Source organism: Halichoerus grypus, chromosome 7 (genome assembly GCF_964656455.1).
Source record: "Halichoerus grypus chromosome 7, mHalGry1.hap1.1, whole genome shotgun sequence".
In the NCBI taxonomy this organism is placed as follows: Eukaryota; Metazoa; Chordata; class Mammalia; order Carnivora; family Phocidae; genus Halichoerus; species Halichoerus grypus.
The window spans coordinates 40125016-40139307 of record NC_135718.1 but is presented as its reverse complement, the minus strand read 5'-3'; the positions used below and the strand labels follow the sequence as shown (position 1 = coordinate 40139307).

At 48.7% G+C, this 14292-nt stretch overlaps 1 protein-coding gene across 10 annotated transcripts in view; it reads left to right on the top strand.

Moving 5' to 3' along the window:
* The window catches only part of WDFY4 (WDFY family member 4), a 286087-nt gene that overhangs the window by 69053 nt on the left and 202742 nt on the right, over positions 1 to 14292 (top strand). For 9 of the 10 annotated variants that reach the window (XM_036103143.2, XM_036103144.2, XM_036103140.2 and 6 more), the window contains 4 exons: positions 10679 to 10893; positions 11883 to 11977; positions 12884 to 13121; positions 13529 to 13605. In XM_036103143.2, the coding sequence (XP_035959036.2) occupies positions 10679 to 10893; positions 11883 to 11977; positions 12884 to 13121; positions 13529 to 13605 (625 nt within the window). Of the gene's footprint in view, positions 1 to 10678; positions 10894 to 11882; positions 11978 to 12883; positions 13122 to 13528; positions 13606 to 14292 lie in introns of those variants that run through there. The other variant, XR_004920734.2, reaches the window with a different exon arrangement.

Here is a 14292-nt window from a genome sequence, read left to right as displayed (position 1 = left end):
GGCTCCATTGCAGGGTGAAAGGATTGAGTAACAGAACAAGGCAATTCTTGTTGAGGAAAACCTGGAGAATGCACGCTCTGATGAGTGCAGATGAAAGGAAATGAATTGAACTGAGCAACCAGGCATGGCGCTGGACACTTTCACAGTTTGTCCTCATAGCAGTTTTCTCAGGAGTATTATTTGTCTCCATTTTCACCAGTGGGGAAACAGAGGCTCAGATAATTTAAATGACTTAAGGATTCCCAGTTGGTGGACCTGGTATTAAATGTGGTCCTGCCTGGTGGCAGGTCTCCTGGTCTTTCCCCTGCACAGCAGAAGCTTCTATAGGAAGAATGAGGGGCAGGGGTTGCAGGTCCAGCTGTACTTTGTCCAGGATTTAAAAAGGAAGTGATATGTTCTAGGAAGAAATGAACACTAGTGGTGTTATTAATCACAGCCTGAAAATGACAGTGACCTAGTAAAATGTTGCAAGCCTGCCGAAATCAATGAGAGAAGTGGAGCCGGGGAGCAAAAGCCTTGATGTGTAGGGAAGGGAACTGTTTTCACCAAGGAAATCCTGTAGTATTTCATACAGGGTTGCAAAAAAGGATGGACCTAGTTCCATGTCTCTATGTCCCTTTGTAACTGGAATCTTTTTTCTGGTTCCTGTTCCTTTGCTGGAAAGTGATGATGAAGTAATGATCAAACCAATGAATAGGGACACACATCTCATAGTGAAATGGAATGCACTTATATTTTTCAACATTTACAGAAAAGCAGTAGGCTGGAATAAAATGGGCTTGATCGCTTCTTTAGTTACTGTTGCTGTGTAACAAACTGCTGCCCAGTTAACAAACTATGTCATTCTTTCTCACGGCAAGAGACAGGCGCGGCAGGGACAGCTCATCTCTGCACCACATGGTGCTGGGTGGGCTAGACCATTTAAGATGTCTTCTTCACTCACACAGCTGGCACCTGCAGGGCTGGCTCCAATGACAGGGGCTCCTGAGCTGGGTCAGATGTCCAGGGCCTTGGTTTGAGCTGTCATAATAGGATTCTGGGTTCTCCTCCATGTAACCCTCTCCATCTGGCCTCTATCTGTGTCTCTCCAAGTGAATTCTCCAGCAGGCCACATAGAAGCTCAGCGCTCCTTTGGGTAAGCTGCCAGGCCCTCCAAAGGCTTAGGCCTTGAACAAGATTGCCTGGCTTCCACAGCATTGGTCTGTTGGTCAAAGTGAGTCACAGGTTCAGCTTAGACTCAGTGGGAAGGGCCATATGCCTCCCCTACTGATGTGAGGGGTTACATATGTGTAGAGGACAGAGGGAATTGTTGGGGGTCATCTTTTAAGACCAGCACCTACTTGCCCTTAAGCATCAACTGGTAGGTAAAAATATTTGACCCTGAAATAAAGTGCCTTCTAGTTCTTTACATGTCTTCTAGTCATTGAGTTGTCTCAGTCTGGGACTTTACTTTCTTTACCTTGGTATTTAAGACAGGGCCCGCCTGGAACATTTTGGACACTAATCCACACTTACGACTACCTCTGTGCCAGGCATGTTGTTTCATCAATATTCATAACAGCTCATCCCAGCACACTAGAATCTCCCCACGTCGCTGGGGCTTGAGGCTCAAGAAAGTTGTGTAACTTCCTACGGTCATGGAGCTGGTGAGGGGAGGTCTGGAACTCATTCCCAGGCCCCAGATCAAGGTGTGTTTGGTGAATAGGTCTCTTACCTTTGCAGCTTTTGCAGAACGTAAGGTCATGAATTCTTGGCATTGTACATTTTTCCAGGTGCAATAGCCTCGTTGTAAGGATGTCTGGCTTCCTTAGCTATATTTCCAGCCATGCAGTGTACTTGGAATGAGAACAACCAAGCCAGTGGTTTAGGAGGCCTTAGCAGCCAGATGGTTGCCGATGGATGTGTCGTGCCAAACTCCACTGCAGTGATGACCGATGAAGTGATGCAGAGCTGAGAGTGGCCTCTCTCGGCTGCTAGTGCATGGAAACTGTGTGGCTGAACCTGAGTTTCAGATAAACTCTGTTCATTGTCACATTAGTGTATGGAGTGGAACTCCACTCCTCTGTGATGGTAATCGGACACATTAAATATGCAAATGAGAATTCCATCTGGTAGGATTCTTTTTCTCTATTCAGGTCACAATAAGTAATTTAGGAAAGGTCTAATTCTCCCTCACTGTCTCTCAAAATGCAAATGAAATGTAGCGGTACATTTTCTCAAATATTTTCTGCAGATGCCAAATCAGCAGCTATTAAAAGTTCAATAATTACAGTAATTAGTTTCTGAAAGAGGGATGGGAAACCTCATAACAATCAATAGAATAGTAAATCAAATGAGAAACGAGACCACACAGGAAAATGCTGGAATGAAAAGGACTGCAGGACCACATCTTTGGTGCAGGAAGGTTCAGTAGATGGCAGTGTTACTAAGAAGATGGAATATGAGTTCCCCTCATCTCCCTGTAGGTTGGCCTGATGGTTCCCAGCATTACACTCTTAGCCACCTTCCTACCTGATGGATGCTCGAGAAATTGATGGCTTTCCAAGATACAGATGTCATTTCAGGAGGGACAACTTAAATAATTACATATATGGGTGGTCTGATTTATTTCTAATTATGGCCACATGAAATTTGGTTTACTTACAACCAAAAGGTGTCTTTCCCCCGCTTCCAAAACACTAGCACCACGAGCTGCTCTTGGAAAGATAACCCAGCTGTGTCATCACTGGTATTAAAACTGGACTGTGGGAATTGACCTGTGAATGTTGCTGTCCTAAGCATGAGGCAGAAACGGAGTCCAGCTCAGTTCTCTGGGAGCTGAGTTGGCCTCAGAATGAAACAACTAATTGGAAAGAGGACATTTTTCCTTTCTAGCACGCTCAGCAGCCACAAGGGTCTTGCTGTAGGGATGGTCCTATGAGGGCTCTCTGGTCCCCAGCATCGCTCTGCTTTCATCAGGATTGTGGCCTTTATTCAGTCCCTAGCAGAGGGGTATTTACTTGTGCTCAGGACAACCGTAACTCAGAGGGTGGGAAGCCAGATCCCGGTTAGCAGAGGTGGAGCTCACACTGTGTTCGAGCAACCAGTGTGATCCATGTGCACTTGTGAATAATTTTACTCAGCACCTTCTAGATGCCACTGGGGATTCAGATATGAAGGTTACAGGAACTCACAGTCTGAGTTGAGGGTGGCTAGGGAGAGGAGTGTAGAAGACAGTAAGACCACACTCTGATGCCTGGAACAGAGGTTTGCCCACTGGACCTTGAGACAGAGGGGAGGGAAAGCCATGGAGAGTTAGGGACACTGGAGCCAGACTGTGAAGAAAAGACATGCCCATGCCAGATCAGGTGGAGGAGGGAGGGAAGAGAAGAAGCTCATCCACAGAGAGAGGCACATGTGAAGATGTCCATTTGGGGACTTTGAGTAGTTCAGCTGGGCTAGGATAGACCATGTGAGTAAGAGAGGCAGTGCGTCCCGTCAAAGCCACACCAGGAAGGGCGCTGAATACCATGCTGAGAGAATTGAACTTTATTGGGGTACCATCCATCATCATCATCATCACCATCATCATCATCACAAGCACTACAGTCTTTACTGAACACCTGCTATATGAGGGCAGAGTTTAGGCTCTGAAGACAGCAGAATTTCATCACATCTCAGCTCTGCCACTTAACAGTCACACAGCAACGGGAAATGATTGAGCCTCTGTGATCCTTCACTTTCTTTGCTGTAGTATGGGGGTAATAACATCATCCTTGAGGCATTATTGTGAGGATTAAATGCAATGAGTCCTTAGCATGGTGAGCAGAACACACCCTGCACCATGGGAAACACTTGCTAAATGGTGGAATTACTGCTACTAGTTGCCAGAAACTCTACAAACATTTTATCCCTTAATCTTTATAATAACCCTGCAAGATAGGTATCAGTAGTCCCATTTGCTGATGAGGACTTGAAACTTGTAGAAGTTGAGTGACAGTTAACACGGTTGCTAGGTGGTAGATGCCCATGGTGCCAGGCACCTGGACCTCCTGCCTCTGTGCTAAGTGGCTTTTCCTGTATGGATGTGGTAGCCATGGGAGGCTATTGGAAAGCAACAACATGATCAGACCTGAGCATCAGAGACAGTGTGATCTACAGTCAGCCAGCACTGCGAGTCACTGTTGGGTATGTTCCAGATTCTACTGCCACGGAAATGTCCTACATGGTCTGATGGGACAGAGAAAAGATCGGGCTTAGGGCTGCATTTGTCTGTTAACTTATTCATGTCTTAATTTGGAAAAGGGTGCCATTTTCTGGAATTAGCCTGCATTTCAAATACAATGAACTAATCGTATGGGTTTCAAATAACTAAAATATTGACAGCATTAATAGCCCTGGGTAGCATTGTGTAAGGGTATGCTATTTGAAAAGAGCCATTTCCTCCAACAAGGAAATGGGTAAAGTAAGGAGTCTCATTTTGTTAAATTATGACACATTAGAAATTCCAAATATGTTGAATTTTAGGTATCCTATCCTCTTTCACACTGAAACCCCATCCCCCCAAATTTCTATTGTTCCTAAGTGGGAAAATGCCAGTCCTGGTCAAAATCCAGTTTACTTTTTAGGGTAGCCTCTTAAGTAGAGCAAATAAACATAATCTCACATGACGACCAAAAGGATCAAAAGCAAAACACAATGTAGAATGATGGAGTAGAAGTTAAAGTTGTATAAGACCTCTGGCCCAATTATCAGGTGACCTTGTGTCTAGTCCCTTTTCCCATCATTAGTTCTGTGACTGATGTAGGCTACTTCCAGTCTCCACACCTCTGTTTCAGCTACTCAGATTTGGCCTAGATCACAGGGCTTGCAAACTCAATGTCTTGGGGCCAATAAGGTAAAATAAATGTGTAGGTGGAAATAATAGGGAATGGTGAGGCCTGTGGCTGTCGGGAAGGGTACTTTTCCTGCCTAAAGGCACTTCCACTTAAATAGGGGGCAGTAAAACAGAAGGAAAGCCAGACTATGCCTGAGCTCTCCAGCTTTTCCCTGAAAGGCCGTGCCCATTTGTACCCCTTCATCTTTGCACGTGCTGTCCCCACTCCCAGAAAGACCATTTTTCCTGCTGGCCTGGTTCTCTCCTCATTATCCTCCAACACTTAGTTGGTGCATCACCTTTTCTGAGCACGCTCAGCCCTCTGGGTTAGGTGTACCTCCTATGTTCTAGAACACTTTCTGCCCTTGTGCTTGCACTTAGTAGGCAACTATTGCATTTGAGGCAGAGACAGGTGTGAGGGCAACAAGGGTGAAGAGTCATTGACTCAGGCAGCAGTTCACAGTGTGGTGGGGACAGGGGGTGGCGGGAACATATCTGTTTATGTCTATCTATCTATGTATCTATCTATCATCTACTGAGTGAGCCATCAGAGTGTAGTATTTATGATTGAATTATGGACAGTGCTATTTGGGAAAATCAGAAAAGATTTCTCAGGTGAGAGAACATGTGACTTGTCTCTTGAATAATAAGTAGGAGCTCAGTAAAGGGATGGGGCTGGAAAGGACCGTTGACAGCTTTGGGCATCAGTCAAGAAGGGCATGACACATTTGTCAAAGGGAGTGAATGTTACCAGGGCTGGAGCAGGGGGTGGGCCAAAGGGAAGGATGAGGTAAAGGTGGAAAGAGACAAATACTTTATAAATACAAGATCCTAGGCTTCTGTTACCAGATAGCATTAGACATCATATGCATGTAATTTGTGAAGGAAGAAGAAGGTTTGGAGCAGGCACCCACATGCATCTCAGTCTTAGTTGCAAATCTATTCAAGGGCATCAAGGAAGCCATGTTTTTAGACATGGGTTCTACTGATTCAGTGGGACTCGGACCTCTTACACATAAACCAAAATCACAAACTCCCACATCTACAAGGCCATGTGGATACCGCAAATGAGTCTATCAGGCTGATGGGGATTGTGGCAAAAGGGAAAGTTTGCACCCATATATAGAAAGAACTAATTCTAAGTAAGCAAAAATAACCATAACAACTTATCAAATGAAACCCATCTGTGGGCCCTGTTTACCTGTGCTATTTCTGAAGAGCTGAGGTCATTTAACTTACACCATCTCTTTTCCAAAATCATCAAAGAACATTTCAACCAAATTGGGATAAGCAACTAATCCAAATTTGAGTAGCTCAATAGAACTGCCTGGTTCTTTCTAAGTATCTGGGGGGAAGCAGACATGGTCATCTGATGGTTTTTACATCTATGTCAGGACACACCATAGACTTATGTGTCCAAAGCCCATGCCTCCTGGGAATGACCCACCCCACCAGGACCCAGCCCTCACTAGGCTCTGGGACTGTATTAATCTGGACCAGAAGAGAAAGCAGGGGGGTCGGGTTGGGGGAGAGATAAAGAACAACAAACATCCACAGCTGGACAAAGATAGACTTGAAGCCTTGACTGTTAAGTGGAGAAAGTAAAAAAAAACTCCTGAAGGCTGCCCCGCAAATTGCTCTGTGATAATTTGCCTTGCAGGTCCAGCCTACCGGCCAGCCTGGTGACCCCACGTGCTCACCATGGAGTCCTAATTGAACCACCATCCCCTAGCCTGCATTGGAAGTAATATGCGTTAGGAAAATCAATCCATTTGTAGGGGGAGAAACCAGACTGGTTTCCTGCTACTGCTCATATTTTCACTAAAACCCCATTTTACTGGAACCAACATTGAAAAAAACAGCACATTTTATTCAAAACAAGGCAATATTGGTATTGACAGAGCTGCAGTGATAATGAGGACGATCAATTTTCCCTCCTCCATTATGGGGTATTGAGCAATTTTGGAGTAAACTTGTGGCATCATTAGACAAGATCAGCATTTCTCCCTTTTGAAAACTTTCGCTTTTTTTTTTTTTTTTTTGCTTTTTTGCATATTTAGATTTTAAATAGCTCTTCTCTGGTGGATAAAAAAGAAAAAAAGCAAACAACAACGAAAAAAGAAAGCCAAAAGCCCTCAAAGTAATAAGTGAATTGCTGATAATAAAACTGGAGATTGTAGACATTTCTTTTTAATTCTTATTAATAATACATTGTGATGTTATTTTTGCATCTTGCTTCATACAGACTGTCTCCCCAACTTTTGCCCCAAATTAAAAGGCTGCAGTTACCAAATAATCCAGGTTCTGGAAGAGGGAAAATTCAAGGCAAGTGGGTAGAGGCTCCCTTTGTGTTCTGAGAGGAGGAGACAAGAGGAAAAGCAGAGGTGTGGGATGCAGGGAGGGACCCTGAGAGTGGCAGAAGAAAGATCTGGGGAAAGGAGTCAAGGAGGCTGGGCAGATTTCCACATGGAGGAACTCCTCAAAGTAAAAGTGATGGAATTGTTTAGTGCAAGTGAGTTTTGGCATTTTTTCCTTCTGTCTCTGGTCCCTGTCGGGCTGTACGTTGCCTCTAGCAGTTCACCCTGGTGGTGCCAATACCGCAGTGACAGGGATGGGACAGTCCACTCAGGCTGCTCTAACAAAATACCATAGACCGGGTGGGTTGTAAACAATCGAAACTTATTTCTCATAGTTCTGGAGGCTGGAAGTCCAGGGGCCTGGTGCTGGCAGATTCGGTGTCTGGTGAGGGCCCACTTCCCCATTGATGGCTTGATTCTTACTGTGTCCTTATATGGCACAAGGTGAAAGAAGGCTCTCTGGGGTCCCTTTTATAAGGGCACTAATCCCCTTCATGAGGGGTCCACTTTCATGTCCTAATCACCTCGCAAACGCCCCACCTCCAAATACATCATGTTGGAAGTTAGGTTTCAACATATGAGTTCTGAGGGACACAGACATCCGGCCCATTACAGGGACCATCTTCTCCCAATGGGATGAGATCTTCCCTCAGCATCAAGGATGGTGGCAAAATGGTGACATTTCAGAATGACAAAATCCTGCCTGGGAGCAATGGCCCTGAAAAAAACCATTCTAATGTAATTTAAATTTTAAACTAAAATTAAGATAGTCTAAAATTTTAAATTGGAAGTGTTACTGAAGATATTGTAAAGATGGAAATTGCACTAAATGCCATCAGTTTGAGACAGGAGCTCTAGGTGATGTGCTCCTGGAAGGAGGAAGGGAGGGTGAAGGGTGAACTGTATGACCCGTTCATTTTTTTTTAATCTAAAAACTGGTGATAAACAGTGTAAATATGTGTCCCAATACATTTTAATCCTTAAAACATAAATGCTACCAAGCGGTGTTTGTGGCCTGCGGACGAATGCCATCTTATTCATTTCTGTCCCTTAGTGGTACAAACATACTCTCAACCATCGTGGCAGGGTGTTCCCAAATCTCTGCCCGTGTGAGGTAGAGATGGGAAATGAGGTGATCCTGAGCATGGAGTCTGGGGTCAAAGCCAGGCTCTGCCCTTACCACGTGGCCTGAACAAGGTACTTCTCTGGGCTCAGTTTCCTCATCTGTAAAATGGGCAGTAATAGTATCTCCCTCATAGGTTCCTCACAGGGACTGTATAATCTATACATGTCAAAATGCTTAGACTGGGGCCTGGCACATCCTGAATACCCAGGTCATATTCTCATCCCAGGGTAAAATTTGGCTCCCCCAGGAGATGCCAGGCCTGGATTCCCTTCTAAATCCAAGAGCTCTGTAAAATGTGTGAGGGGCTGCAGGGAACCCCTCCCTCCCAGACACTGTAAATCCTCTGCTCGAGCTCGTTTGTCATTGTGCTGAGACTGTCCCCTCACCTGTCTTGCCTGTAGCCCATGATTCCCTTGAGAGCAGCGATAATGTCGTGTTAATCTTGAAATGCCTAAAACTTTACCCAGAGCTGACATTGAAGAGGCAGTTATAACTTGTTTGAGGGAGAGAGGGAAGAAGGGGAAGCAGGGAAGGACCCCAAGAAAGCTTTCAAGGCGGCTGGGGGGGGGATGTGCATATCAGATGGTCTGCGACTCAATGGGACAAGAAGCCAGTCATCTTTAGATAGGGATTATTCAAATTAGTGCGTTTGTGGTTGCTCCTGGCTTTACACTTGTGGACTAACCTAGACATGATCTACATTGTCAGAGATCTCTTTCCATGAAACCAAAAACTAGGGCAAAGGTGTGCAATATGAAAAGCATGCCAGGGCCTCAGGTCAGGTTCCCAGGAAGTGGAGCCCAAGACGGGGGTATAGGTACATCAGATCCTTCAAGGGAGGAACTAGGGAAGGGGAGTGGAGGAAGCAGATGGTGCTGTCAGCTGAAGTCCAACCTCAGCCTGAGCCACCAGGGCAGGGCTCTCAGGTGTGGATTGCACCACAAAGACTGAAGGGTGTGACCTCAGGGGCTACTGTCTGGTGTGTGTGTACGTGAGCGTGTGCACATGGTACATGGGTGTGTGTATGTTTGCATGCATGTGTACGTGTATGTACGCTTGCACACAAGTATATGTGTAGCTGTATGGACATGTATATACATGTGTGTGCTTATGTGTACACACGCATGTATGTGTGCACATGTGTATGTGTGTGCACGAGTACATGTGTGTGTATGCATGCATGAACATATATGGGGGCACATAGCAGGGGACAGGTGGGGCAGGGCAGCTCCCACTTAGGGGAGCTCAGTCCTCCAGAGAAGGGGGAGTGGTGATGTGTACACCCACCTGGAGAAGGAGGTCTGGGGGAGGCTCCCATAGTATTCACAGCAGGAAAATTCCATTAAGTTCTAACTGGTATCCCTCTTACTTTAGCCCATATCAGATACAACAGTAAAAGAGAATGTGGGCAGTCCTCAGAGGTTTTGTAGAGGAATTCCCATCCCCTTCCCCCAACATCCCCACCCCTGAGTATATCTACAGAAGCCTGGGAATTCCAGGGGTTTATATTTTTATGAAGAAAACAAGGTTGCAAAAGCAGTGTATTTGGCTCATATAATTACTGAGCTGACTCTCTGTGCTCTCTTCTGGGGACTTCAAGGACGTAAAGATACTGAAGTGCCTGGAAAACCAGTAAGGGTGAGACGACACCCCAGCTGCCCGTGTCTGAGAGGTGGACGAAGGACAGCTGGAAGCTGTCGGGGGGACGACAGCAGGGGCTGAGGGTGTTTGGCGCCAGAGCTGCGGCTGGTGCTGGCTTGGGCGCTGAGTGTGGTCTGGTCCGGCCGCAGCCAGTGAGCGTGGGCACCGCCTGCGGGCCCGCCTCCCGGGCACGCCGCACCTTCTGTGCCAGGGGAACGGACTCCAACACAGGGCTGCTAGGGGCCCACAAGAGGCACGGCCACTGGCCGGCCCCGGCTGCCCCTCATAGACACAGAACTGCAACCCGTCTGACCCGGCCTTCCTACCTTCTGAGAGAGCCCACGTGTCCGGACTTTTACGTAAAGTCCCCAGACCTTTAAATGTTAGCAGTTAATTCAGAAACTACTTAAACATCGCCTGGGGCGGACACTGTGTCTCTGGGGCAGATGCAGCTTCTCAGATGCTGGCACTTCGCAGTCTCTGTTTTAAGCCTGTCCCTCTTTGGCAGCTGACCCCTTCTGCACGGGACGAGGGCACCCCTGAGAACTCCCGAGACAGACGGGGTGCAGTGAGAACAGGCTGTGTGGGTGTAATTGCCTAGCCCCCCAACCTATTTGAGGCCGGGTTGGGGGTAGATCCAAGTTGCGCACAAAATATTCTGACCTCAAGGGCTCACCGCTTGCTTTTACTACCTCTTAGCTTTCCCAGGAGATCCAGTGCTCCGTGGCCAGTCACATCCAGTCCCTGGTGAAATCGGAGAAGAACCGTCAGGTCATGTGTGAGGCGGGGATGCTTAGGACCCTCATGGCCTCCTGCCACAGGGCCCTGACCACCAGCCCCAGCCCCTTGAACTCGGGCCTCATCAGGGTTTTTGAAAAGCTTGCCTCCCAAGCCATCGAACCAGACGTGTTAAGGTACTGTGTGCCACGCGTTAAACGTGGCTGAGCCATGGCAGCTGTGCTCAGGTACAGTGGACAGGAGGAGTGCACAGGGACAGGTGTCCCCATGCCCCCTCCTCCTCTCCCCTCTGCAGGGCGTGGCCCTTCTCAGCACTGGACACTGTGAGTCCAGGGAGGAGCCTTGTGTCCATGCAGACAGTAGGCAGGCCCACAAAACAGACAAGGCCCGTCCTGTGGAGCTGATAGTCTTGGGGCAGAGGGGGCAAGAGTCAGAGGGTCCTGCAGACAACACAGAATAGCGCTGTGGTGGATGCTCAGTGGACAGGGCTGGAGCTGCATGAACTGGGAGGGCCACATTTGGGAGAGCCGGTGGGAAGGGGCAGGGCTTCAAGGCAGTGGGTGGCTTAGGCCTGAGGCCTGTGCCAGCGTTCATGGGACTCAGGGAGGAGGGAAGAGAGCATGTGAGGACGCCCTGCTGAGACGGATGGGGGGCTGTGAGGGCTTGACACCCCCAGGGGCCAGACTGCAGGGAGCTGGGCTGCTGTGAGGAGCAGGGGCGGGCCAGGACTCCTGACAAGGAGAGGGACACAGTCAGCGCTCCCTTGTATGCTCAGGGAAACTTCCTGCTGGCAGCCTGTCCAGGAAGGCACCTGTTTCCTGGAAAGCTGAGCAGGACGGAGAGGCTCAGAGCAGAGCAGACTGAGCAGACACAGAACAAAGGAGTGCAAACTCCTTCTCCCTTCAAGGTTCAGTTTGAGGCTCCCAGCTGGTCACTGGTTAAGTCCAAGGCACCTAAACGCACTAGCTCTGTGGTCTGGGTGCCAGGCCAGGGACACCCTGCTTCTGCATGGCTTGAGGGAAGGTTTCCAGGCAGAGAGAGGAAAGCGTGGAGGAGGGGGTCAGGGAGCACCGAGATTTAGGAAAGTGCTGAGATTTAGGAAAGCTGGAGAACACTTCTGCCCATAAAAGCTCTTCATTTCTTTCTCTTGTATGTTATGACCTAGACAGTTTCTTGGTCTTGGAATTCCTTCACCTCCGTCGGCTGCAACGAAAATCCTCCATTCATCTTGTGTGCACAGAGGGGACTCTGGAGGCTCAGGTGAGGACAGGGGAAAGAACAGGAACAGGTTAATGGGAATTAAGGAGAATATGCATCCCTTATAAGGGAGACTTTACAACAGGTGAGAAACAGGCAGACTTAAAAAATGGTACTGTCTGCTGCACAGTGGTGCAAATGAGGGAAAGCAGGATTGCTGGTCCCAGAGAAAGACCAAATCTGGAAGGAAAAGGATGCCCTCCACCCTCATATAAGACAGGTGATGGTGAGCATGTACTTGACCCCTTTAGGTGCAGATCACGGAAACAACAATAGGGTTTCCTTCACGGCACACTGCGTGTTCGAGGACCCAGTGCTGAGCCTGGGCAGAGGTACCAGTGATGGCTTTTTGCACAGCTCGCAGCTCAGGGGTCAGCTGGAAGGTCAAGAGGCCAAAGCACTGGGGGGATCCCTAGTATCAGGCATGGTCCCGGGGAGGCTGCTGGCTCCAGGGAGCAGCTTAAAGAACAGAAAGCTGTGAGCATACCGAATATGAGATCACATAAGGACGTGAAGCCAAGGAGGCCCAGCTGAAAAGCATGGGTGGAGAGTCAGCTTGTGCTGGAGGCCAGGGGCGGGGAGCAGGGGTTTCAAAGAGACAGGCTGTTGTGGGTGGGGAGGTCAGGGAGCCAGGACGAAGCGCCATGAGCGACCACCAGTGGGGCAAGCTGGAAAGTGTGTGTAGGGGGTGTTTGTGGGGAATGGTGGACTGAAGGGAGAAGAAGTTTCTAGGAGGAGCATTGTTGCTGCAGTTCAGCGTTACTGAGTCAGGAGAGAGCCACCTCACAGCGGTTAGGTTAGCCCTCCTTCTGGGCTGTGGCAGAAACACTGGGGCTGTTGTCAGAAGAGCAGTGGAAATGCTTGAACAGGGATGTGGCTCTTCATCTCTCCTCTGGCTTGTTGCCTTAGGGTCTCAGGCTGCCGCAGCAGGGACACCTGAGGGTCCCGCGGGAGCCGCCCTGGATGCCAGCCCCGGCCCAGCAGTCACAGGGGCCCTCAGGCCCTCGGGGACGTCCCAGGGCTCAACCACCGCCCTTCAGACCTCACTGAGCCTCATCTCCATGACCTCCCCGCGCCACCTGCAACCTCAGAGGACGGTCCTGGCTCCATCGTTTGTGGAATTTGACATGTCCATGGAAGGTTATGGGTACGATAGGCTTTCTTATAATGGGAATGCACTTTATTAATTTACCAGTGCCTCTGATAAATTATAATATTGATCACAAAACTATAGTTCTCATCAGCTCTCACCTCTCAGGAGCAGAAAATGTCTGGGCCAGGGATACCTGTCTACTCAGTGGCTTCTCGGGGCCAGCATCCTCAGCCATGGAGTGCTATGACCCTCTCCCTCCCCTGGTGGGCCTGCTTTCTGGAATGCCCTCCCCTTCAGGATCCAGTGTGAATTCCATCTCTTAGAGCCCTCATAACAGCATCAGCTGCTTTTTGTCCTCATGGTGTAGGAGGGAGGGAGACCCTGCGGGGGGACAGAGGGGAGATGTCACGGCCAGAAGTTGGCTTGCAGTTCACTGATCTGAGACACTTTTCTGTTTCCAGCTGTTTGTTTATTCCGACCCTGGCTACAGTTATGGGCAGCAGTACAGAGTATCTGGTCTCTGGAGGGATTGGGACAGGTAGGTGATTCTCGGGGAGTTCAGCTTGCTGAGCTGTCCTCACCCTGCCTCCACAACAAGTGCCGAGGGAGCCTTGGTGTCAGACTTCCACTTGGCCTTATTTCTGTGTATCTGTAGATGAGTCATCCTTGAAGTTTGTCATGCTTGTGTTAGGGCAGGAGGATCCCAAGGGCCCAGCCATGACTCTGCATACAGTGGGGACTCAGTGGTAATTTGATGGCGGAGTCTGGGTTGGATTCATTTTGTCAGTGATTGACGCAAGTTGAAACGAACACCACAACCTGTCTTAGGTCTCTTTCCAGAGAAGAATATACATTCTACGTGAATGGCAATCTGGTCTACTGGGCCCTGGCAGGCTTTGAGCAGTGCTGTGCTCAGCTAAAAACTGGCTGGGCAGGACAGGGCAAGTGCCCAGTGCTGTCTGAGCTGAGCACCCTCGGTTAGGAGAACCAGGATTTCTCTGGGTTGGTGGGTGCTGAGGAGTCATTGCATTCACAGCCCATCCGCACGGGCACCAAGTCTGATTCGCTAATTCATGGAGGACGGCAGGCCTGCTCTGTACTGCCAACCCTGTTATGGGGCAGGAGGACATGGGTTTCCCTATAGGGAGACTCCCCCATACAAGGTTCAGCTGAGCTAGGCTGGTGTTCTCTGCCTCACATAGCAGACTGCCCAGCTTTAGATCAG